General features: G+C 35.3%; 1 protein-coding gene across 2 annotated transcripts; it reads left to right on the top strand.

Annotated features, from left to right (window-relative positions):
- LOC132040967 (nuclear pore complex protein NUP107) lies at positions 1-24,023 on the top strand. Of its 2 annotated transcripts, XM_059431675.1 has the most exons (24): positions 1-124; positions 3,057-3,388; positions 4,416-4,485; positions 5,613-5,729; positions 6,553-6,583; positions 6,684-6,809; positions 7,617-7,775; positions 8,299-8,391; positions 8,460-8,627; positions 8,864-8,962; positions 14,989-15,224; positions 15,306-15,363; positions 16,088-16,176; positions 16,760-16,891; positions 17,660-17,782; positions 18,139-18,237; positions 18,336-18,524; positions 19,016-19,190; positions 19,299-19,455; positions 19,676-19,878; positions 20,850-20,991; positions 22,939-23,099; positions 23,290-23,406; positions 23,724-24,023. In XM_059431675.1, exons 1-24 carry the CDS (start codon positions 45-47, stop codon positions 23,787-23,789), a joined length of 3,222 nt encoding a protein of 1,073 aa, XP_059287658.1. In that variant the 5' UTR covers positions 1-44; the 3' UTR covers positions 23,790-24,023. The 2 variants fall into 2 exon arrangements, with proteins under 2 accessions (XP_059287658.1, XP_059287659.1); XM_059431676.1 differs by lacking the exon at positions 1-124 and having other exon boundaries at positions 3,179-3,398.
- Positions 24,024-26,879: the final 2,856 nt, after the last annotated feature.

Genomic DNA, 26,879 nt, shown 5'->3' with positions numbered 1-26,879 from the left:
TCTGTAAAACCCTTCGAGCTCTTAAACCCTATCAAATCTTGGAGATGGAGACTGATATGGGCACATCTTCTAGTTATTTTGACCCTGAAAATCTTAGTACTAGAGAGCGTTTTCGTCGATACGGGTATCTGTTTCTTTATTGCGTCTATATATATATATATATATTGTAATTGATACTAACTAGTAGTTGAAATTGATGTTTACTTGTTGGTTTTGTTGTTACATTTATACTTGCTTGCTTGTTTGCTTCTAGGTTAGAGACTCACAAGTGTGAGATTTAGAGAACATCTAGTTCTAGAAAATCCTTAGGGGTCGTTTGGTATGCGGGATGGTGATACTGCAAATGCTGGGATAAAATAATCCCGGGACTAATTAATGTCCATTACCAAACGTGGGATAAAATAATGATATTACCAAACGCGGGATAAAATAATCCTGCATCTTATCACTGGATTATTATCCTTATCCCACCAACCAAACAACCCCCTTAACTTATTTAGTGGTCGTTTGGACATAAAACATGTGACACTGGAGTTGTGTTTGGATATGAATACTACTTGGAAAAATGTTGAAATTTTGTGAGTGATTTGGAGTGAAAAATGTAAAAACAGGTATTTGGAGTTTTTCAATTTCCAGAAAGTTGAATTCCGGAAAATTTTATTCCGGGGAAAAAGTGAAAATGATCCATGGCCAAAGGGGCACTTAGTATTGGAATGTGACGAGTTCTAAAAGAGCAGAATGAATACAAGTGATTGGTTTAACTGACCTAAACTATTCTGGGATTGAGATATAGTTGATTGATTAACGACTGCCAAAAAGAGCAGCCCGGTGCACTAAGCTCCCGCTATGTGCGGGGTCCGGGGAAGGGCCAGACCACAAGGGTCTATTGTACGCAGCCTTACCTTGCATTTCTATAAGAGGTTGTTTCCACGGCTCGAACCCGTGACCTCCTGCTCACATGGCAACAACTTTACCAGTTACGCCAAGGCTCCCCTTCTGATTAACGACTGCCAATTGATGTATATTTAGCTTCTGCATAGCTATTCGTGCATTGTAGTGGGTGAATTGGGAGGTTGTGAACCTATGGGGGTACCCGGATGTTTTTGTATTATGAGGCCTGATGCTTATTCATTCATTATGGTAGTTTGATGTTCAGATCATAATGGGATTGTTGGAATCTCTTTGTTACAGAATGAATACACCTTGTAATGTACGTAGCTTAGCAAATATATAGGGATGCAATCGAACTTCTTTTGATTCTTTTAACCTACCTTTATAAAAAAAAAAAAAAAAAAAAATTCTTTGATTTTTTTTTTTTTTTTGGTGAAGTAATTAAAATGTATTAGAATGGCATCAAGAAGATGGAGAGGCTACAACTAAGCATAAAGCTTCTTCAAACAAGAATTAACATGAAGCTAGCTGGGCAAAAACTTGTAAACCAGTCAAAAGATCCAAAAAGAAAAAAAAAAAAAAGAGAAGAAAAAAAAAAGAGAAGAAATTCTTTTGATTCAATCCTTATCCCCATGTTATATTGTTCACGCTTTAGTTTAGCCTGGGCGTGAAGGAAGGGTGTCAGAGTGAGTTAGGGTTCCACATTGTTGGGGAATGTGCTGTTGGTTTGCTTATGTGGACTTGAGCAATCCTCTTCTCATGAGCTAGTTTTGGAGGCTGAGTTAGGTTCAAGTGCCATATCTTTACACTCTTCATCCTTGATCAGAGGTCTCGAATTTGAGCCCTCAGAATGAAAACCTCTAGTTGAGGAGTGCTTTACCCCCTTGGCCTACCTAACGCGAACTCGGATTAGCAAAAAGAATAAGAAAGAGAGAAGAGATGTTCAACTCATAGTTTCTTTTTTGGAGAACTCACAGTTAATTTTAGGAAGAGAGAGAGTGGGCAGGGCTAGAAAGGCGCAGTTCTTGCTAGGAGCCAGATTTAGAATCTTTCCTCAGTTAATGTGAAGTACTATTGCACCCACTATCTTTGTGTGGTAATGAGAGAAATTCGTAAAAATATATTTATTTTAAAAGAAGTTCAATTATATAGATGCTCCAATTGCCACTACTTCAGCGGGCAATGTGTGCAGACTTAGTAGAAATATAGTCATATATATAACGCCTAATATTGATACTTGTTTTTGGTATGGCTTTCAGGTCTTGGTTTTGTATTCATTCACCTTACCTAGTTCTTTCTGTAGCTTTCAAGTCTGTTTGCCTGTCCATAACTTTGAACCAATCGTCGGACATCAAATTGACTATCTTTTTGTTTGATGAAGTAAGGGGACATTAAATTAACTATCTTGCTGAGCCTGTTTAGTCCTTTGAGTCTATTTCTTCTACTAGACCTTTAAAAGAAGCAGCAGTGCACACATAAGTGAAAGCAAATCCCCAGCAAGACACATTTGGATGTACCAATTGCCAGTGAGGAGAGCAAATTGGCAAGGGATTGGAGAGGATGTGCACCTTCAATGCTATGAACACGCTAAAACATCAGAGCTGCCTGACTTATTGTTTTCAGAATTCTTATAGAGGATAGTTTTATAATGACAAGGGTCTGTTCAAGTGGTCAATGAAGTTGGTTGAGAACCATGAGGTCTCGGGTTCAAATCTCAACGGAGGCAAACATACTAGGTGATTTTTTACCATCTGTCCGATGCTTGATGGACATAGTTACCCGGTACCTTAGGGCTGTTAGTCGAGGTGCACGCAAGCTGGCCCATATACCACAGTTTTTTTTTTTTTTTTTTTTTTTTTTAAAAAGGAACTCTGAACCCCCTAACAAAACCAGAAAAAGATAACTGAACTGATACTATTGGATATGTACTCCTATTATTTGACAAGAGCATGTGGATTCGTGTATAGTGGACCTGGAGCGGCTATTTTGCTGAAAGTATTTAGACTATGGTAGTTGAAGGTCGCTGGCTTGTATGTTTGTAGTAACTATATGCTGTTTCATAGTGTTGACAATTGTTTTTATGCTCTTAGTGTGTATATGTTTTTTTTTTTTTTTTCCTTTTTAAAAAATTCTAACTGGCACTGAAGCGTCGGTACCATGAGCAGGAAAAGGAGTTCGGGCTCAAGCCTATCTCCTCATCGGGAAAGATCCGCTGCTAGGGTAAGTGAGGTCAGATCGAATGGCGCACTTTTTATCGAGAATATCAAACAAGAAGTTGAAAGTATTGATGCTGATGTAACACCTGCTGGAATACGAACTGCTTCTAGGAGGAGACCCTCTCTTGATAGCCATGGGATATTAGATTCAGATACTGATTTGATTCATCGAGGTGGAAGCCTTTCCCTTAGAACTTGCAAGGAGGAGCCTGATGCATCACAAGACAGTGGAGACTCAACATTTACTTTATTTGCTTCCCTACTGGATTCAGCTCTTCAAGGTGCTTATTGGTAAAATTGTTTTAAACTATTTATAGACTTATTAACGGTGCAGTGCGAGGTCACAATTATTAATGGACTTTCCAAATTGATTGATTTTTTTTTTTTTTTTTTGGTTACTATTTGCAAAATGTTTCTTGTGATTCTTATTTTTAAAATTATTAGTCTATTAGGACTGTTTGGGATTGAGGTGTAGTGGATGGATTGATTAATTGATTCTTTTATGACTAAAATAGAATTTCTTGTCGTGAATGTCTAAGTGCAGTTTGAGAAGTAGAGAGGCATGAGAAATATTTGTAAGCTCTGTATAGTGATTTGTGTAATTAACTTTGTTCATGGAGCTGCCTTTGGGCTTTTCTGCATGCTCATTATTTAGATTCATAGACTAAAAAACTAATTTAATAATCTTCTTACTGTGCGCTGATGGTGTCTTTTCTGGTGAAATCTCGTATCCAAGAAGTCTACGTGTTTTCTAGTAACTTACACAGATCTGATGTTAAAGTTGACATTTCAAGCTCTTTAATTATTCACAATCCTATTTAATTGCTTCTATATTTACGAAAATGACGTGCGATGCTTTCAGTAGAAGCTGGATTCAATAGGAAGCTGAGATAGAGCTAGACAAAAAAATCTTGGGATTATTTTTCTGTTAAGACATAATAATCTTCTCTATTTGGCATGGATAATTCGGGTGGATAAAGAAAGTTTTGAAGTTCTTTTTAAACCAAACTTCAAATCTTTTGGTTCACTCACTTTTTTACAAACTAAACTTCAAATCTTTTGGTTCTCTCACTTTTTTACAGATAGCACATGTTAGGTCGTATATATGGCCTGAATTGGGCTTTGGGAAGACTTATCTTTTGAATAAGGAGACATTGGTCTTTGGAAAGACTTGAACTTTAGAGATATGGACATTACACACTGTAGATTAATTTATCAGTCTTAAGGAGAGTTTTCTTAGGATGCCATGAATGAAGAAGTATGTTTTAGAATTTGATACCTAACAATTTCTGTTTCTATGTGCTGTAGGGTTAATTTCTATCCCTGACTTGATATTACATTTGGAGAATTGTTGCCGTGAAGTTTCAGAGTCAATTAGGTATGTATGGTGCTCTGTTGTAGTGCATTCTATCCCAAATTGGACATCTCTATTTGACTGTTTATGTCTATTAATATGTGAGCTGACAATGTGTTTTGTTTATGTTGACTGGTTAAAATACAAGTTCCAGAAGTTACCTTTAATTCTATAGGAATAAGAAATAGATGATTTTAATAAATGGAAAAAGGAAAAAAAAAGAAAAAAAAAAAAAGAAAAGGAAAGAGAGGAATTTTTGGGAGCTGGAAAAAGTGCTGTCTGGATTTTTGTTGAAATAAAGCTAAAAGGAAGGTGGACATTCAATTCATCTGAAATGTAAGGGAGCCTTAGAAAAAAAGGTATTTTGACTAAACTACCCTCAATTAAATACTACCTAATTAATATAGTTTGTTGATTACATAAAAACTCACTTATCTAAATGGGGGTAAATTTGGAAGAACTTAACTAGTTCCATCTTGATTATATAAGTGGACACTTATTTTGAACCAAAATAAAAAGGCTAAGTGGACACTTATTTTGAACCGCTGGGAGTAGCAATTAGTCTTCCTTGTTTTATTTGGCTCCAGCGCATTTCAGTATATCAAACTGTCTATTTTGGCGAGTGAGTGTAATAGAAATATGTGCTCTGACTAGTAGCAGAGAAACTTTTCTCCGCAGTAAATATCTTATAAAGACCTCAAATAACAATAAGTCCCTTTCAAGTTCCGCACCACTCACCCCTCCCCCCCCCCCCCCCACACACACACACACACCAACAACAACAACAACACCCCCCTCCGTTTCCCCTTCCTCACAAAATTGTCTAACTCATTATACAATATCACCTGCAACTGCTGTTTGTGAAATGGTCTTGCTCTATTTGACTGATTTTCCTCCTCTAGTAAAATAATCTTTCGTTCTCTTCAATCTGAAGAGAAAGTCTTTTTGTATAGAAAAAAGATAAGGAATTTAATGGTTGTGATGACGAAAATAGTAAAACAAAAGAAACTAACATGCCAAATTTGTGAAATTGATGGTATTTGCTAACATCCTTCAATGTTAATCTGAACATTGTAATACAGTCCCAAATAAAGGATGTATCTGTTGTGTTTTCATGTGAGACTGCAATGTTTTATGATGTTTTCCTGTAGGTATGGTTCTAATGAAATGCACAGAGTTATGGAGGACAAACTGATGAGACAGAAGGCTCGGATTTTGCTTGACGAAGCAGCTTCATGGTCTCTATTGTGGCATCTCTATGGAAAAGGAAATAAGTCGTCAACCTTTAATACCTATGTTCTTTAGTTATCGCTGGACAAGTTTTGCCACTTCTTACTTTTGGTAGTGAGAAAATTGTGCATGTATTGGACATATTACCAATTCTAAAAAAATTGTGTATGTCTTTGGGAAGGGATTAATATGACTCAAATTAGCTTTTTGATGTTAAACTACTCAATTTTGGTTATTTTCTTTGTTAAAATTGTCATACTAGTAAATATCGTGAAAATCTAATCATTATTATAGATAGCATTGTCAATGTAGTTTTGAAGTGTCCAAAATTCAATTTGGAAATTTGAATTAATGGACATCATTGTCAACTTAAAACTTGACAATTTCTACTGACAAAAAGTCATTTCGTCATAGGTAGGATGGAAGGAATTTGTTTCTTCCATCTAACTATGGGCAGTTGACACTTGGAGATAGCCTTTTTGTGTAACATTAGAATTCATGTTAGATGCGGAAAAGGTTGAAAAATGTAGATCTTGTCATTTCCCTTGGATGTTGACGAAAAACATTTCATGTTCTTTCTCATAAGTGATTGCCGAATATGTATTCTGCATGTGGCACTTGAAAAAGGATTTGTGGACATGAGTCACTTTTAACTGTGTAGTAAATCGTCGGACTTCTTGTGGGAAACAATTCATTAATTTCATTATAAATTGGATATGTTTTGTTGTGTTTCAGCCATTTTACTGCAAACGTTTTCATAGCAGAAAATAGTTTCCTGCCCAAATTTATTGTTTTGATGTTAGCTCTCTTGTTTTACATAGAAACTTGTTCTTTGAATTGAACATTTTATCCTCTTGCAGGGAATGAAGAACTACCTGAAGACCTAATCATGGTGATGTGTTTTTAGTTGTTACCAAACCAGTAGTATTGCTGTTAGTGTGTTTTGTTTCTTTTATGTTTAATATTTCTGTATCGTATTATGTTGTATACAGTTACCTACTACTTCACACTTGGAAGCTTGCCAATTTGTGGTGAAGAATCATACTGCACAACTGTGCCTCCGAATTGTCCAGTGGCTTGAAGGATTAGCCTCCAAAGCCCTTGATTTGGATAGAAAGGTATGAGTTAGTAAGTGATAAAGTTTAACTTGGTTTTAGCGCATTTTTCTGCAGTTCTCTCATTTTTGGTGTTCCCTATCCGCTCGTTCCTATTCCTTCAAATCAATCAAACTTCAAACCCATTTAACCAGGGATATTAACATTTCCTTTTGCAGTTTTACATGTCTGAGTTAATTAGAAATATATATGACATTGTTCTTGTGCATCCCATACCTGCTCCCTGGATAGTTGAACGTTGGATGATTGATGTGAACCTTGATGCTTACTGTGATGAAATGTATCACCGTACCTTATCTAAAAAGAAAAAGAAATATTATCGCAGTTTTATTGGATATAAAGAAGTCACACTCACAAAAAAACAAAAAAACTCTTGACAGTCGGATGGATAAAAGAGGCTATTGTTCCTAGATTTTTGTTATTTGGGATAAGATCTTTTTTTTTTCTTTGGGAGTCAAGATTTTTTTTTTTTTTTTTTCATGTTACATCAGAATTTCTATTTAGATTTTTCTGTTGGGTATTTCTAATTGCAGCAAAAGTTTCAAGGTCTTATTTTTCTCTTCTGGTACAAAGGGATGTCATCTTTTTCAACCTCTTTTTTCTCACCTGTTTGAACGGCAATCGTAGGGTGTAAGATGACTTTGATGGTTTTGTTTTGTTTGTTTAATTATTTAGCATAAACGACAAAATGAATGGGGAAATACTGCACATAACTTCAGTGCCGTGTCTGTTTGCTATAGTAAACACATTTTCATTCTTTTTTCCAGTGGTGTTTGTTTCTAATCATGCTGTACTTGATTACATTTGCAGGTGCGAGGCTCTCACGTTGGTACCTATCTCCCCAGCTCAGGAATTTGGCATCACACTCAACGGTTCCTGAAGAAAGGTGCTTCAAATCCAAAGACAATTAATCACTTGGACTTTGATGCTCCTACACGTGAACATGCTCAGCAGTTACCTGATGACAAGGTATTTTCTTGCAAATAAATTGACTTAATCATCTGTATATGTGTATCCGTGTCTATCTCCTTCTGGTTGATTGATGATTCTTTTGGATCGTGAAAATTTGTTGAATTTGTCTTCTTGACAGAAAAAATATCTCTAAATGTAAAATTATTAGAAGAGCTTGTATCATCCCTTGAACTGTAGGTGTAGGCTTAGATATGGCATAAACCACCATGCTTCAGCTTTCTCCTGGGAATCTCATGTCTTCTTCCACCCTCGTAATGCTTACCTTCATTCAGTTCATTCATGTTAGTCCTTTTCAATTTATGTATCATTTATTATGCATCTCTGGTTTCCCTGCTTGCTTTATTGGTTAATCATGTGAAAAAGGGGACAGGTGGGGGATGGAGAAAAAGAAATGGGAAAACCATGATCTTTGTAGGCACCGTTAGAGGGAGTTTATATTGGTGGGTTTCATGATGCCTATGTGTCTCAACAACTGATGGTGTGATACTCATTTTGCACTGAACACTTCTTTTACCTATAGAAACAAGATGAATCTCTTCTGGAGGATGTATGGACTCTGTTAAGGGCAGGGAGACTGGAAGAAGCATGCAGCCTCTGCCGGTCTGCTGGACAGGTATGCCAAAATTTTTGGAAGTATGACACCATATCCGTTAATTCTGATAAAAGCATTGACTTTGACAGTCATGGAGAGCTGCAACACTATCTCCATTCGGTGGGTTTGATCAGTTCCCTTCCATGGAAGCCCTAGTAAGAAATGGCAAGAACAGAACCTTACAGGCCATTGAGCTGGAAAGTGGAATTGGTCATCAATGGCGTCTCTGGAAATGGGCTTGCTATTGTGCTTCAGAGGTAGGAAACAGGAATTCAAGTGAAGAGATTTTCCTATTCCATTTCTAGCTTTTGTTTTGTCCAGAAATAATTATTTTATCCATATTATATGCAAGATATTTTGTGTTTATGGATGTCTATCTCTAGTATGTCTTTGTGGGGTCATATTATGTTAGAGAGCAGGTTTTCCATCTATGAATGTGTTGACGGGGTTGGTTTCAGTTGAACTGAATGAACTTGTTTTCTCTACATTGAAGAGAATTGCAGATCAAGATGGTGGGAAATATGAAGCAGCAGTATATGCAGCCCAGTGCAGTAATCTGAAACGCATTCTTCCAACATGTATGGATTGGGAGGTATAAGATTCCTGCATTTCTTAATCAGTGTTTTCCGTATTTTAATCTCCATGATACTAGTTGTTTGGTAGCCTTTGGATTAAATTTTTTGCAGAATGTTGACTAGATCTCTTCTAGAAGCTCACTAATCTTGCAGATATTGTACAGATTCTGGTCATAACTGTCATTTTCTTAAAACTTTCCCTAGAAGGCATGTTACCAATCCTAAAAAAAATAAAAAATAAATAAATAAATAAATAAGGACTCCCCCTAGGAGACAGTGAGATTGGGACAGAGGGACTTCAATATGTCATCTAATTATTCAATTTCTTTGATAAAATTCTCTGATTATCAGGACTCCTAATTATTGCCAGTTCATATGAATGTTTTATATAATGACTCTAGATATACAAATGAGCCAAAAAAGAGAGAGATAAAGAAAAGACTATGTATACATGAAAAGGGGATGGGTCTAACCGCCCCTAAGAAACTGGCCCACTGTCCAGGGGCCAGTTAAAACTTCAAAATGAGGAGGCTTTATCCGGAAACTAGACCCTAACTCCAGGGAGGGCTTATTCACGGGTTATCTGGATGGGCCTGGCCCTTGCTTTTCTTGTAATTTTTACAAAAATGAATTTATTCCTCAAATAACCTTGTTCATTTTGTTCCTCGAATTTTATTCATTGTGAAGTAAATTTTAGAAAAATAAAAATTGACACAGAAATTATATATGTAAAGCTGTATTTCTATGCGAGTTGTACATTAGGGTGTTTTCTGGAATCTGTAAAATAATGACTTAATCCAAAAGATGCAAAAATGTAATTTAAGACGTAGAATGCATTCCATATTTTCTTAAGAAATATATATAAGTATGGTCCTGGTCCCATCATGTCGACCTGAACATTCTTATCTTTTAACCTAGGCACATACTAACACTTCTATATCGTAGATTAAAGATTATATGCTCCTAGTTTGCTTCACATGCACTTAATCCTTGGAGTGCCTTAGTGAACGTCTGCTAGCTTGAGCCACAAAACTAGTGTAGATACGTCTAGAATGTATCTTCTTTTAAATAAAGTGATAATCAGTCGATACTCTTATGGAGTTAAGTTGGAAGCAACATGCAAGCATTAGTTGATGTATCTGCTAAGTGCTAGCAACATGTCTAGAATGTATTTTCTTTTTTTTTTTGATGACATGGGAACCCGCAGCCGCTACCCTTCGGGTGCGCACAGGGTAAACCCAGCTCCTGTGCAATAGCTCGCAAACCACACAAGAGGTCTAGAATGCATTTTCTTATGAATAAGGTCATAATCAGTCTCAATGTGCTTGATCCTATCAGGGGTATGAGTTATAAGCAATATGCAATGGTCGTTGGTCGTACAAATCAACTTAATCTTTATCAACTTCTGAGTTTCAATTCTTTATGGAGTTGCTTCAACCACATGATACACACATTGCCATTCCATAGTCCAATGGTCAACTCTGCATTATACTCCTTTATCAATTATTGTCAAAGGCACTCTTGAGTCTTGATGCGCGCTTGAGCCCTAAAGCTAGGCGCAGTACAGTGCACTTCACCGTAGTTATACAAAGCTTTGGTGCAAGACCAAGGTATTAAGGCAGCGTCCATGATTTCTGTCTTAAGGGAGCCACAATATTAACTAATGGACAATGTTACCTGTTTCAAAAAAAAAAAAAAAAAAAAATAGTAACTAATGGACAAAACATTTGTTGATAAAATATTAGCGATGAGTATGCTATTAGTTTAGAACTAAGAAATTAGAAATTTAGTGTAAGAAAACTACTCACTGAAATGAATTATGAACCAAACTGTGTTTTTTTCATCTGAATAAATTTAGTGTGCTCTTTGAACTTGATTGTCATCGGTTTTAATATACAGTCAAACCTCTCTATAACAACAGTCAACATCGTTGGGTCCGAAATTTTTTAGCTGTTATAGAGAATGGCTGTTATACACCTATAGCAACATTGACATTTAAATAACACTTCTCTGTTATAGGCAAAAAAGATGCATAAAATCTAATTTTCATTTTTAGTTGTCAAATTCTAAGTTTAATCACACTTTGTATAATGAAGGAAAATCGTTTAATGATGAATATATATATATATATATATATATATACACACACACCAAAGTGATAGGGAGGTTATATTTTTATTTCAATATAAATATAAATATGGCTCTAAATATAGTGATTTTTAGCAAATATTTTAAACAATCCTACTCGGTACTCCCTCACTCATTGATTCCTCTTATCATGTAGGTATATTTCTTATTTTCTGCCTATCTCCCAAATTTTACGTTTTTTTTTTTTTTTTTTTTTTAAATATAAACTCTGTCCAGTTATGAATCTTATTACACTGTTCATCTCTTTCTCTTAATCTTAGTTCTTAATATCCCTCTTCTTTAACCACACCCCGGTTACCACGGCCAACATCATCCCTTATTAGTTGGACATTAAAACGGCCATAAAAAATATAGAACACATTATAATAGAAATTATCCTCAATATAATAGAAATAAATATTATCTTAGAAAGTCAGCAGCTAGAAAACCTTACTTAGACAGAAATAGGCATGTAAGAAAATACAGAACAGATAGAAATTATAAAAATAAACTAGAATGCTTTACTTGTGGAAGTGTAGAGCACTTAGCAAATACATGTCCAAAAAGAATAAATAATAAGACAAGAAATTCTCAGCTAATTGAAGATTTTCAAGAAACATTAATAAATGTAGATGAATATATGTCAGATACAGAAAGTATATATTCTATAGTAAGTGTAGACACTGAAGAAAAAATCAAAACAGACTCATCAAACTCAGAAGCAGAAGAATATAAATGTAGATGAATATATGTCAGATTCAGAAAGTATATATTCTATAGTAAGTGTAGATACTGAAGAAAAAATCAAATTACTTGAAGGAGTTATACTATTTTACAATGAAGTTTATATTACAACAAGTTTTGGACATTGTGAAAGAATAAATATAGAAATGCTTTTTCTCGATGCCTTTGTTTCCTCAAAATATATTATTTATAGGTGTAACTTCAAAAATTTGTATTCACTATCGTCAAAAGTATATTTTTGTCCGTTTGCCGAGCTGTCCCATTACTTTATTAAAGCTACTACTTTATTAAAAATCACTTTAATAAAGTCTCGGTCTTCTACTTGAAAAAAGTCTTCTTTTTCTTTTCTTAAAATGTCATTGTCTTGTTCCACTAAAGTTTTAGAATGAAGTTTACTAAAGTGTTCTGCAGAACATCTACTACTATGGGATTAATAGTTGTGGGATTAAAAGGATTAACTAGAAAGAACTTAGGAACTAAAGTTTTAATCGTAATTTATGATGATAGATGGTCAGACATGAAAAAATCAATAATAGGACTAACGGAAGTAGACATGACAAACAATGGAGGAATCTTTTATATTAACCCGTATAATGAATTTAGCAGAATTTGAAAAATACATAAAAATAGGAATACAAACCAAGGGATATGAAGAGATGTGTGATGGTAATAATTTATTAATGTGTGTAGGATTTTTAGGAAAAATGACTAATAATAGTAATACAAAATTTAAAATTAAGGTAGAAGACGTAGTAGAAGCAATGGGAAATAGAGGAATAAGACTAATATAACCCATAAAAATAAATCCTAAAGATATGCAAGGATGGAATGGAATTTAGAAGATTTTAATAGCAAAAAGATTTTTAGAATCTCACCTAATGTACACTAATTCTAGTAGAGACATCTATACGTTTAAAATATTACACACCACAAAAGATATAGAAGAAGAAAGCACTTTAAAAAATAAAAGGCGGAGACTACCAAAGACACTTACGTAAGGAGCAACTTCGACAAAGAAAAGCATAATTGTAAAAAAGAAAAAGAACGAAAAAATAGAAAATATAGTAAAAGAGACAATAGAAAAGTAATTTCAGACAAAGGAACAAGATAAACATATAGTTAAAAATCCTAATCCAGGATTATATCCAAGTCAAAGGATGTCACCAGTCCATAGTTCAGATTTCGAAGGAGATGATATCAATTTCCAGGACAGTGCATTTCAAGACTCTCAAGATCCAAATGATGTAGACTCAAGCATGAGTTTTGATTCGGTTGCTCTACACAATTTGGACACTTAGATCAATTAATGGAGAAAAATAATGATAGAACAAAGTCAAAAGAGACGGCTGAAGACATTAGTTGAAACAATAATAATAGCAAGAAGACAAAAATTAAAAAGAAGATGTTACAGAGAACGAAGACTTTAGTGGAAGCACATTTCGTAAAAAAGAAGACTTTAGCAAGACACTAACAAAAACTTCTCCATATTCTTCTCTTTCACAATGTCCCATTTTTCACAAAACCTTTTGTAATATAAACTTCCTTATAAAATAGTATTAAGCCTTCAAGTAATTTTCTATTAGTGTGAAGTAGTTTTCGGGTTCCCCGAAAGGGAAACCTCTCTCCATCTTCAAGTCATATAAGTTTTTATCTATATTTTCTGTACTAATCTTCCTATTATGTAAATTATTCCATGTTTAATTAATATATTATATTGGAGTAATAATGTTTGAGTAATTACTTAATTGTTATTATGAATCTATTACTCTTAGTATATGGTTATTCTCTTAATTTCTTAATATACTCGATGGATTAACCTGTAAATTCCTAGGTGTTTGAAAGGCCGTTTTAATGTCCAACTAATAAGGGACGATGTTGGCCGTGGTAATCGGGGTGTGGTTAAAGAAGAGGGATATTAAGAACTAAGATTAAGAGAAAGAGATGAACAGTGTAATAAGATTCATAGCTGGATAGAGTTTATATTGAAAAAAAAAAACGTAAAAATTGGGAGATAGGCAGAAAATAAGAAATATACCTACATGATAAGAGGAATCAAGGAGTGAGGGAGTACCGAGTAGGATTGTTTAAAATATTTGCTAAAAATCACTCTATATTTAGAGCAATATTTATATTTATATTGAAATAAATTAAAAAAAACGTAAAAATTGGGAGATAGGCAGAAAATAAGAAATATACCTACATGATAAGAGGAAGGAGTGAGGGAGTACCGAGTAGGATTGTTTAAAATATTTGCTAAAAACCACTCTATATTTAGAGCCATATTTATATTTATATTGAAATAAAAACATAACCTTGAACCAATGTCTTGTTCTGCTGGTTTAATCTCTTGACCACTTCAGTCATAGTAGAACAGTGATCACAAAAAATCACCTTGTCTGTGTCTTTTTGTATGTTGTACTGAGGGATTTTGTCTAAGAGCTGGAGAAATATAGTAATTTGGACCCAACATTCCTCTAGCATACTATATATATATGTATATATAGTATATTTTTTGTCATAAATAGTGCATTAAATGATCAAGTATTTGGTCAAAATCTCTGCTCTTATTATTGGTAATCATAGATATGCTATTTTTATAAAGATGGTTAATTATTATATTACCAAAAAAAGAAGATAGTTGTTATATGGGGGTAATTTTACAAAGAGCGTACTGTTATAAAGTTGGTTGTTGCTGTTATAGGTGAAATGCTGTTATAGAGAAGTAAAATATAACATAGAAAAATCGGCTCTGAAAAAAACTTGGCTGTTATAGAGAGGTGTTGTTATATGCGGGTGTTGTTATAGAGAGGTCTGACTATATATATATAATAGTATATATAATAGTAGTTTGTCAATTACTTGGTCTATTTGGTTGTTGTTTGTATTTATAATTATTTTTCCATACATGTACAGATTTTTTTCCCTTCACTTAAAGCCTGGTTTGGTTGTGTTGACGGCACTATTTCACCATAAACTGCTTTTGTTCTTTGCTCACAAATTGCTTTACTGCATTAACCTTCATCCTTTCTGTTTGGAGGATGAATTTGTTTCCAACCATGTGCTTGCATGTCATAGGGAGCTTTGGTTACCATTTCTCTTTGTTTTTCCTTCTGCCGCTTTTTTAATTTCTAGTGGTGCTCTTGATATTGAAATCAATATTTTCTTGTTGCAGTCTGCTTGCTGGGCCATGGCAAAATCATGGCTTGATTTTCAGGTTGATGTGGAATTGGCCCGCCTACAACCCGGTGGAAGGGAACACTTCAAGAGTTTTGAAGAAGCAATTAATAGAAGTCCAGATTTTGAAGATGGCGCTTCTCAGCCAACTGTTGGACCAGATAGTTGGCCACTTCAAGTTGTGAATCAGCAACCTAGGCACCTTTCTGCCCTTCTTCAGAAGCTCCATTCAAGGTAACTATGCAGTCCAGATTTTGCTTCATATCTTTCTGTGCTACTTCCTATCTGAATCCATAAGAATTCTTTGTTATCTAGTGATACGGTACATGAAATTGTTGCTCGATCGTGCAAGGAGCAGCAGAGACAAATTGAGGTAACTCGTGGTTTCATATCCTCTCTTAACAGTTTTACTTTTTCTTTAGAAGAGGAATCTGTTTTTGCCTCTTTAGTCCCGTTGATCTATTGGAAATTGGAAAATTAGTATCCCCCTTGTTGATGACGAGATGCGTCTTCCCAGCTAATGTTTGTGAGTCTATACACACGATCATTTGCATCAAACAACTTAATTCCAGAAGTCTAGTTTATGTTACATGCAAGTGTTCACTATGTACACTTGATGAGCAAAGCTGTGTAGCACATTAAAATGCTTTATCTGCAGTGTGCTACAAATTGTAAACACTTTGTGGTGTTCCATGAGCTGTTATACAGTCTGCTGAGTTGAATGTCAAAGAAGCACTGCCTGTGAAAGTTGGTCCGTCTTGTCTTATGATTTATGTAATTTCTGATGATCGTTAGAAGGAGAAAGAGGGTACCATTGCAGGCTACTTTCCACATTCATAATGTCATGTGTCACTCTCAGACAAGCCTGGTTCCGTCCATTTTCTTTGCCTCAACAATTCTGTGTATGTAGTGGATTGGGTGGGTAATACCTTTGGTTACAGTGTCTTTCATCTTGGTCTTTCCCTTGGTGTCATTCTAAGTTATTCCTTCCCCACGAGGAAGGGATTAGTGTATATTAGCTAAGTACCTGTTTCATATCCAAAGTATTCTAGTTGCACCGATCATTTCTGCAGCTTTAACCAAAACTTTTGGAACAGATGAACCTTATGTTAGGAGACATACCAAGTTTGCTGGACATCATATGGTCTTGGATATCGCCTTCTGAAGATGATGAAACCTTTTTCAGGTAAGTAAACCTTTCACACTTCATTGTACATGAGCTGAGGTTAGCTGTTGCTTATACACACCCAGATTAGGTCATTCTGCAGTTGTTTGATATTCTTATTGTCTTTGTAAAGCTTCTTATAGTATCTTTGAGAATCTTGATAGTATTTTAACACTATTAAATAAATTGTGTGACCACCTCATCAAAAAGTTGAAGTTGCTAGAAACAAAACACATTTTTTGTTTAATTACTTCCTATCACGCCTCTTAACGTTTCAGTTTCATCCTTTTCTATAACAGTAGTAGTGAGATATAAAGCCAGGCCTCTATTCTGGCACTGTGTTGAATTTTGCGTGACGACCTCATCAAATTTTTTAACAAACACTTTACATACTGAGCTCCCCTTTATCTTTAGCATGTTAATTTCCCAGTGTCAATTGTCCAAGGGGTTAGGCCTTCAGAAGGTACTTTTGTTGTTTTTGGATCCTGGATCTTACAGAATAATCTTGTCCTTGATAGTTAGAATTACATGGATGATTTGTTCATACATGTTGTGTTTAGTAATAGATGTGATTTATGCTGAGTGTGCATTTTCTTTTGCTTAGACCTCATGGTGACCCACAAATGATGCGCCTTGGTGCACACTTAGTGCTTGTGCTCCGGTACTTACTCGAAGATCAAATGAAGGATGATTTTAGAGAGAAATTACTTACGGTTGGGGACCTCATTCTTCACATGTAAGCACTAGCATGTTCTTTTTTCGGCAGTATTGACAAATGTAGAAGGTATATGGGGATCAATATTCATGTTCTTTTCATCTTATAGCATCTTATGTAATTTTGGTGGAAAAATCAGTTAAAGTTTGCAGTATAGCTATTTTATTTGATTCGAGGCACTCAAATTATGAGTTAAAGAGAAAGCTAAAAGCTCGAAAATGCGTGTAATGCCTATCAACTATTTGTAGTAATGCGATATCTGCTTTATTTACGATGTCTGTAATTCAATTGATTATGAGATGTCGTTTGAATATTTGTGGCTGCCTATTTTGCCTTGCTTTAGTAAGTACTAATTGCAAAATATTAATTGACTGATTTATATGCGATGAATCTAGACACGTTCTCACACTTCCAATCTTTATGCTATGATATACCAAATCGACTAAGAAATAAAATGGAGCTCCGGTTGAGATGGGGTTGCAATAATTAAACTTCAAACTCAAACAAAGAAACTAGAGTTGGTACCATATACTGGTAGTTTATGCTGGTTACTGATTGGGATTTGCCTTTTGTGACAAGTTTCATGAAGAGTTAAATGTCTTCATCTGCTCTTTTTTTTTTTTTTTTTTTTCTCATTGTATCAAGTTTATCTGCTTCATTTTTGTAAGACAACAAAGGAGTACTGCACTATTTTCGGTGTTAATTGTCAAATGTCATCATCCAATATCCAGTGTTTGTGCTTTTTTAGGGCTATGTTATTTGCTTCTGAAGTCAGAACTGCAATTGCAGGTATACAATGTTTCTATTCACAAAGCAACATGAAGAGTTGGTTGGGATTTATGCTTCTCAGTTAGCTCGTCATCGTTGTATTGATCTGTTTGTGCATATGATGGAGTTAAGGCTGAATAGCAGGTATTACCTATCTAATGCTGATTTTTGTTTCTCTTTAATTTTTTTTCTTTTGGAAAAAGCAAGCATTATGGCAACAACAAACCATAATGACTTTTTGTTGGACATCATAAATAAAAACTAATCTCAAAATAATAGGGCAAGAAGTTATAAATAAACCTCATGGCAACAACAAACCATAATGACTTTTTGTTGTCCAAACCCATATACTGTGGGAGAAGTTCTTATTTATGACTCAGGAACAGTTCATTCTACTTGATCATTATTACTAGGAAACATTTGCAGGTTTTTTGTTTAACTATTTTTTACTGGCTTAAGTTGCTGTCTGATTCCATCTTTCACTTTTACATTGTTGACAGTGTTCGTGTCAGATATAAAATATTCCTTTCTGCTATTGAATACTTGCCATTTGCTCCAGAAGATGATTCAAAGGGCAGTTTTGAGGAGATCATTGAAAGGTTCCTTTATTTCTTAAGACATATTTTACAATTTTGAAAACATGCAAAATAGAATTCCTTAAAAGGACTTGGCATTAACTTATAATTATTTTAAACAGGGTTCTTTCAAGGTCCCGTGAAATCAGAGTTGGGAAATATGATAGTGAAACAGATGTTGCAGAGCAGCACCGATTGCAGAGCCTTCAGAAAGCTATGGTAATTCAGTGGCTTTGTTTTACACCTCCTTCAACAATCAATAATTCTAGGTCCGTCAGTATGAAACTTCTTTTCCGGGCATTGATGCACAGGTCAGTTTTCTCCCCTTTTTTTTCTCTTTTCAATTTAATATTCCTTGAGGTGATGCAAATGACCATGCCCTCCACTCTGTTATTGTTTGTCTCATGGATGGGTAAGGTAATTTTATAGACCCACCCCCCACCCCCAAAGAAAAATAAAGGGAGAGAAACCCGACAGTTCGTTCTCATCTGCAAATAGGAAGCAACTCGTTTGGTTGAACGTGTTCTTATCCTTAATTATATTGAGTTTGTGTATACAATGCGTATCTGCAGGAGTACTTTTTATAAAAATCAGTACACTAGCAGGAGTAATTATTTTTAACTTTTCCGTGATACTCTTCTTTTCTGCTTTAAATCTATGCCAACATGCCCAACCTGAATCTTTTTGGTGCTGTCACGTTCCCCCTCCACCAATGTTTGTTAATCTTTTTGGATGCTTGAGTACTTTTTCTCACTATTTGCCCCAACATATAATTGGGATTCACTTGCAACTACTTCCACAGCAATGTGCTGTTCCGGGAATTTGCTCTTATTTCAATGTGGAGGGTTCCAGCAATGCCCATCGGTGCTCATACATTGCTCAGTTTACTGGCTGAGCCATTGAAACAACTCTCAGATGATCTTGTTTCCATTGAGAGTCATGAGTTCTCGGAGAATTTAAAGGAGTTCCAAGACTGGGTACGCTTTTGAGAATTTTACACAAGATCTTTAGATGCCTTTGATTTGCTTGTTATTTCTTAGATCTCGTAGAAGTTTAATAGGAATAATTTGTTTTTCCTGAATCAGAGTGAGTTCTATTCATGTGATGCAACTTATCGAAACTGGCTAAAGGTTGAGCTAGAGAATGCAGAAATTTCACCAGTTGAACTCTCAGATGAGGAGAAGCAGAAGGAAGTTATAGCAGCTAGAGAAACTCTTGATACATCACTCTTGCTTCTACAACGTGAGTGAACGAAACCTATGTGAGAAAGAAATGGTCAGAAGATATCTAGTCTTAGAAAATGATTGCTTTCTCATAAATGATTCACCTACCCCTCACATAGTGTCTCATTCTTTCTTCATCTACCCGTGCATTGGCTCTCATTTTTTCTTCTCAAGTATATGCGTTACATAATTGAATTATTGGGCTTCCAGAAAGTTAATGTTCTGAATATGTGTCCTAGGGCAAGAGAATCTGTGGTTAGTTCCAACTGAAGACCACGTCTTCGAAAGTGACGACCCTGTTTTCCTGGAATTGCATGCGACTGCGATGCTTTGTTCATCATCTGGTGATTGTATGGCTCCCGATGCCACCTTATGCACAACGTTAATGAGCGCTCTTTACTCTTCAGTCAGTGAGGAAGAAGTATTAAATCGCCAAATAATGGTATGATAATCTTTCCATTGAGAAAGTCAAATGGTAAATTTATAATGGATGTTGTACTGGTCCAGTGAGGACATGTTCAATACATGAGTCTGCTCTCTTTCTTGTGGTGTCTAAATTTTAATTAAGAACCGAGTTGGTTTCCATTAATCAAGGTACCTATCGAAAGTATAAAAGTCTTAGTGAGCTTTAGAAATGGTAAAATGGAACCTCCCTGCCAAGATATCAGTACCAGAAGAGAACCGGGGGGGGGGGGGGGGTGTGTGTTATCAGAATCAGTGTTGTCAAAGGCGCGCTTAAGCCCTGAAGCGTGGCTCAAAACATGTTGAGCGCATCAGTGTCATCATCAACGCTTTAAGACATACTTTTCCTTGCAATGAGCCTCTCTTGAAGAGATGACACTAGATAATTGACATTTCACTTTATCGTAATGTTTTTACAATTTCTTTGTCCATATATTTGTTATTCATGCTTATTATTATTAGTCTTCGACTAAACATATATATATTTGTATAGTTGCACCATTGCGCCTTTTTTCACTAAAGCCCACGCTTTATTTGCGCTTCGCGCTTAAATCCCCAGCTGACCTTAGAGCTTTTTTGCGCTTTTCGCTTTGATAACACTGGTCAGAATGGACATGCTAGCTAGACATATACCTAAACATGAATACATCTGTCTGGGGTTATGGCCTATTGGTGTAACTATTTATATAAAACATGATAGTCCATACACTGAGATTTGGACAGCAGAAGGTCAACTAAACTAAGAGTTATAGATAGTACACATACTCAATCCAGCCATAGGGCTCGTGACCTTTGTAATGGGTCTCTAGCCTTATTAGGCTTTTCTGTCTAAAACGAATTATTAAAATCAACTATACATTAAACAGGATTCAAGCAAAAGGTTATGCTTTAGAAGGACTTTGACCTTCAACATGCATAATAATGTTGGTGATTTCCATGATCTTCATGCAGGTGAATGTCTCCATATCGTCCAAGGACAACTATTGTGTCGAGGTTGTATTACGCTGCTTGGCAACAGAAAACGATGGGCTTGGGCCGCATCAGTTCCATGATGGTGGTATTCTTGCTGCAGTGCTTGCTGCTGGCTTCAAAGGTAATGAGATTCTCTACTTGGTGAACTTGTTTTTAGAATAGCCTTCTCCCAATTTGGCAAGGCCTCCCGTTGATACGATTGTCTTGGCGGAGCTCCTTTTAGGGCCATATTCATCTTGAGCTGCAAATCATTGTGCCCTTCCAAATATGGCTTGCTATGTGTCATTGTTTTGCATTTCATCTCTTTCTATCTTTTTACCACTAATTAGTGTCATTAGTTTCGTGTTGTGTATCTTAGGCCTTCATATTAAATTGCGTTAGCCTTATCTTCATTTGTAGTTTTCATGTTTTCTGGTGTTCGTCTTCTTTGTTCTTTTTTTTTTTTTCCCTCCAGTTTTATTTGTGTTTTCTTTTATATCTTTTTCATCACTCCTCTTATTTACATTCTCATTTCACCTTCGCGTACTTAATGCTTCCTCTATCCCATTGTTTGATCTACTTGCTGTTTTAGTGTCTCTCAAAAAATTGACATATTTAATTGAACAACAAAGCCCACCACATTGGAGTGAGTGCAAACCTGGAAGACCAGAGTTCAAATCCCAGTAGAGACAAAAGTACTAGGTGATTATTTCCCATCTGTCTAAGCCTTGATGGACATAGTTACCCGGTACTTATGCTGGTGGGAGGTAGCTGGTACCTGGTGAGATAGTTGAGGTGTGCGCAAGCTAATCCGAACACCACCATTGCTAAAACACACACACACATACAAAGTCTATGTCAAGCTATATATCTTAATGCTACTCTATCGGATGTTGGTATGGAAGATAATATTTTTTACCTGTAATGTTTTCCCTAAATTTCATTTTCTTGGTCAGTTGAATATGACAAGACATATGGCAATCTTACAAGGTGTATCATAGGGTATATTATTAGGATGGGTTGGTAATATATTTGAGTATTAAGAGTTAACTACATGTCGTGTTGATTGAAACTGGTGATTTGGATTAAGAGTTGGGATATTGTATACGAAAATGACTTGTGCATGTGTGATTCGATATATTCTGCGTGTAAAAAGTTTTTTTTCCAGGAAGTATATTTTCCACAATTATGGCAACCAAATACCGGAAAATGATTTTGTCAAGGAAATATTATATTCTAGAAAAACTTTTTTAATGCATCCAATGTTATTTTGAATTTTAATTGGCATCTTAAAACCTTTTCAGATCAACCAGCTATTAAGTTGGCAGAGCTCTATTAATATAATCAGTCAATGTTTCTTCTCTTGCTCTCTGTGGAAAGAGAATGAGGTCATAAAAACTGAAACGGAGTAGAGAAATGGCTATTGTTCTCTGTGATACTTCTGACTTCTTGGGAATGAGTCTATGAATTGTTTCAAATATTTATTCTGTTAGCTTCTAGGTACTACTTTATTTTCAGTATATAGTTTGTGCTCCTATATTTATTGCTTATAAAAGAGTGTTTACATCTGTATTTCGTATGGTTGAACATGCTTCTCAAGTCCCTCTTTATTGTCGCTTTGTGAACTTGGCTTTATCATTAATCGGTACCCTCTTAGTTTTTTTTTCCTCATAGTATATATCGATCAAGACAATGATCCGTGGCTTTTGGGAAAGAATCTTTACTTGAATATTATCACCAATGAATCCAGTGAGGTTTGTTGAAACTCTAGTGATATCAAATCACTTGATTGACATGGTGTCGTAAACCTTGAACATTTGACTTCTGTGGTTTTTTACCCCTGATTCTATAGTGCAGCGTAAGTCCACAACGCATCATCAAATCTTTTGTCATTTGAAGTCAATCTCACTATGCAGATCTTAATCCGTTCTGGACCTTTTGGGCCATAAAAACACTCGGAGGCAGTTCTTTTTACTCTAACTAGTAATGATATGCTATAGCTGGCATGATTTGTAAAGGGAAATTCTGATGAAGCTCATTGCTTTTTTCCTTCTTTTTCTCTTTAATATTACCCTGTTTCTTGTTAAAGGGGAGCTTGTTCGCTTTCAAGCCGGAGTTACAATGGAGATCTCTCGATTAGATGCTTGGTATTCTGGCAGTGATGGTTCTATTGAAGGCCCTGCAACCTACATAGTGCATGGTCTTTGCCGTAGGTGTTGCATCCCTGAAGTTGTTCTGCGGTGTATGCAGGTGAGCTTGCTATTAGAACTCATAATTTCTAACTATTTATAGTATTGTGTGTGCGCTGTCACCTAGAGAAAAATGCCTATAACCACAACTTTACATTTATCTTATTTGACAATTCTGAAAACTTGAATAGAAGCAAACGCTACAAGGGTCTGTCTGTTCTCTCAGTTCTGATCTTTTGGCTCTTTGGTAGGTTTCTGTCTCGCTGGTGGAGTCTGGTAATCCACCTAATAACCATGATGAGTTTATCAACCTTGTCACAAATCCTGAAACTGGATTCCTTGGTCTCTTCAGTCAGCATCAATTGCAGGTACGCTAACTGTTAGGCCTCTACCCTTAATGAACGGGAAAAGAGATAATAGAGCTTTCATGCCTAATGAAGTTATATCTAGCTTCTGCTATAGCCGACATATCCCCGCTGTTTGTCATGAGCATTTTTTTTTTTTTTTTTTTACACCACTACTTGCTAGTGTTGTGCAACCATTTGTAGGGATGATTGGGTAGTGGGATTCTCTGGAACCACAATAAATGAAGGAAATTGTGAATTTGTTGTCTTTTTAATCAGTTAATTTCTGTCGTGCAATAAATAGATACTGCTACCAAAGCTGAAGCTCACATTTCATGCAGGAATTTTTGTTGTTTGAGAGGGAATATACAATATTCAAAATGGAGCTTGAGGAGTCAACTGCTTGATTTTGTTTAAGAAGACAAGATGAGGCTTAATTACTTGACATTGTATAAATTTAAGTGAATGTGTATTTATTTTTGTAGTCTATTGGAATTAGAGTTAAGGGCATTGTTTTTAACAGTCTGCCTGTAGTGTACATCTGCCATTTCTTGGCACTAAAATTTTATGAAATTCGCATGGTTGCTACTATAAGATGAAAATGTAATTTCCCTGCGGTATCTGGAATGCTTTGTGGATTGGGATTTGCAGGTTTGTGCTAAGTCAAAACCTGTTAGAGTCTATTGCCATAAGCTATAGTTATCGGCAATTTTGTATTCAACCATCTGCTTGATTAAGGCATTGAGATGTTAATTGCATATTAAAAATTTTCAGATAATCTCAGTCATCTGCAAGATAAGTAAAACTTCATTTCGATTTTTATGGACTTATTTCAGTGTTGTTCCCTCTCAAAAAGCATGATCTTTTTTGTAAATTGAGAAAAGATTTAACTTAAACATCTTATTTTACCCCAAGCATTTATGGCTATACAAATGATATGACGGTCAAAATTATTAGTTTCAAGTCTAATAACCATATGAATGTTCATGTTTCAAAAATTTTATCTTGTTCTTAAACTCCAGGCTCTGTCAAGTAGGACAGTTGCAATCTAAAACAAGTGCAATATTTAAAATAATCTATGGGTGATAATATGTAATCTAGGTTGTGTTTTATTCTCAAAAATTTACGTGTCACCTCTTTGGACAGCTTTTTCTGCAGGGAGGACGTTACCATACACCCATACCTCAATGGTCAATGTGGTAGGGCTTCGTAGATGTATTAAGCATTGGGGTTGAACGAGTCAACCTTATCTTAGCATAAATAACATCTCTGGACGTCTAAAAATGGTTGAATTTTCTGTCAATCTAATAGGTAGATAATTAATGGAAAAACTCCTATATGCTTTTCTAGGTATAATGGATTAATCACTAAGCATTTCATCTTATATTCACTCTTCTATATTTTGTATTAAATTCTCCTAGAATGTCCTCTTACCTTTTTACTTCTCATGATCCTTGTTTCAATTGCTACTCTACTCTAGATACAGGTCCTTCCCCCCAAAGAAATGTATGTTGCTATGGAACTCGAACATGTGATGGAACACAATACAAATCTTGCTAATAAAATATAGGGGAAAGAACGCATGTGCTCTCTCAAACCAAAATAATTATTTGCTCATACCCCTATTATTTTCATACCCTCAGGAAAAATTAAAACTATTTACTTGAGATGTATGTTACTAACATGGTATATAAATATATTGAGATGGTATCATGGAAGACTGCTTCAGTTCCTCTCTTAGCCCTCCATGATACTATCATGGTATATACATATATTGAGATGTGTTATGGATGATCATGTTCATTTATTCAAAAAGACACTTTTTTCAAAAAAAACCTCTATGCTAACATCGTCTTATATACATATACGATGGATTACAGAAGTGCCTCGATGCGCCTCCTTCCCTTCAATGAGACACTCCTCATGACCATGGTAGCATCGTGGTATATATTATGCTAAGATGGTATCATGAAGGACTTTCAGTCCTCGATGATACCATGTATCACGGAAGAAGGGGTTTGAGCGAGGGGTATGTCGCGTAAATATTTATGGCCAGTTGAGGTAAAAGCGAAATTACTTTAGGAGGAGCATGGGACGGGTAAATATTTTATATTTTAGGGGAATTTGGTGTTGTTTTCCATAAAATTTACGTAAGTCAGAACTTTCACTGTCCTCAAATATTTCATCCATATTGGGTCGAATTTTTCTTACTAGAAGGAGGCAAATATCTGTTTCCTCATCTTTTTTCAACAAGCTAGTAAAATAAATCTTAAACGCACAAATAGATCCTTTTAGAATGTACGTTCCACGCGCCTGAGGAGCTTTTTTGTCACTTTTACCAGCCTAATGGGGTTTTGCCAAAATGAATGCCAGGGATGCTGCAAATACAAGTCCTGTTGTGGTAAGCTTTTGCTAATTATTGGAGCTGGCGTCTTATTAACTATAATAAAGTCATAGGTAGCAACTTATGGAGAAAATAGACTAATTGTATTATGTGAGTGCGCCAGAACAAGCTCTCAAATATTCAGAAGAGAATGAGATCACATGGACTGGATAATTCATTAATTCCACCTCGAGGATAGGGGTATTGGCTAAAGGAGTAAGTAGGTTTTGACTATAGCAGACAGAAACCTTAGTAGGGGTTTGGATATGCGATGAAATTTCAAATCATCCAAAAAGGCATTATTTGGGATTTTAAATCATGATTTTAAATTTTTTAACTGTAAAAGTTGATCCATAAATTTATATTTTGTAAAAATAGATTCATAAGTTGGCAGATATACTTACTAATCATGTTTACCAACCATTTATATCAAATATTAAAAGACCTACAAGTTGGATGTATATTTATAACAAATTCTCTTACCAACCACGTAGGAAGATTATATTGAAGAGTAGTTACACTACAACTCATGTTCAATTTTTCATTTTATTGAACTAAAGTTTGATCAATTGGTGCTGTATTTTTTAGAAAGGCCTTCTAGTAGCATATTAATTTTGTTATGAACTATGAATTGCTCATTTGGTAAGATTATATAAGAATTTGAAAAGTTTGGATGGTTTTCACAACTTGTGGGATTTTTATGTCTATAAGAAAAAATACAACTTAAGAAATCCAAATTGCATGTCCAAACAAAACTTCAACTTCAAATCATCATGATTTCAAATCATGTCCAAACAGCTCCTTAGTATCCGAGGATCGGTGTACTTTTTTATTTTTTAAGTTAATCCCGCCTTGCAGTGGCAGGAGGTTTGACATGGACCCATATCCTGTGTATTAGTAGCCAAAAAGCAAGTACATACATGGAAGGGGAAGAAATGAAATCTTCACTAAAATACTCTATTGCCAAAAGAAACCCAAAAAGACGTAAAATGGAAGCAATTCCAAGCTTTTAGAGTGCAATTCCAATTTTAAAGAACCATTTGTGGTATGACTCGACAGTCAGAAACAATGCCAAGAATCATAATCATAATAGATTAATAGCTAAATAAGGTTC

Source organism: Lycium ferocissimum, chromosome 12 (assembly GCF_029784015.1).
Source record: "Lycium ferocissimum isolate CSIRO_LF1 chromosome 12, AGI_CSIRO_Lferr_CH_V1, whole genome shotgun sequence".
NCBI classification, from domain to species: domain Eukaryota; kingdom Viridiplantae; phylum Streptophyta; class Magnoliopsida; order Solanales; family Solanaceae; genus Lycium; species Lycium ferocissimum.
This window is presented reverse-complemented; position numbering and strand designations above follow the sequence as displayed.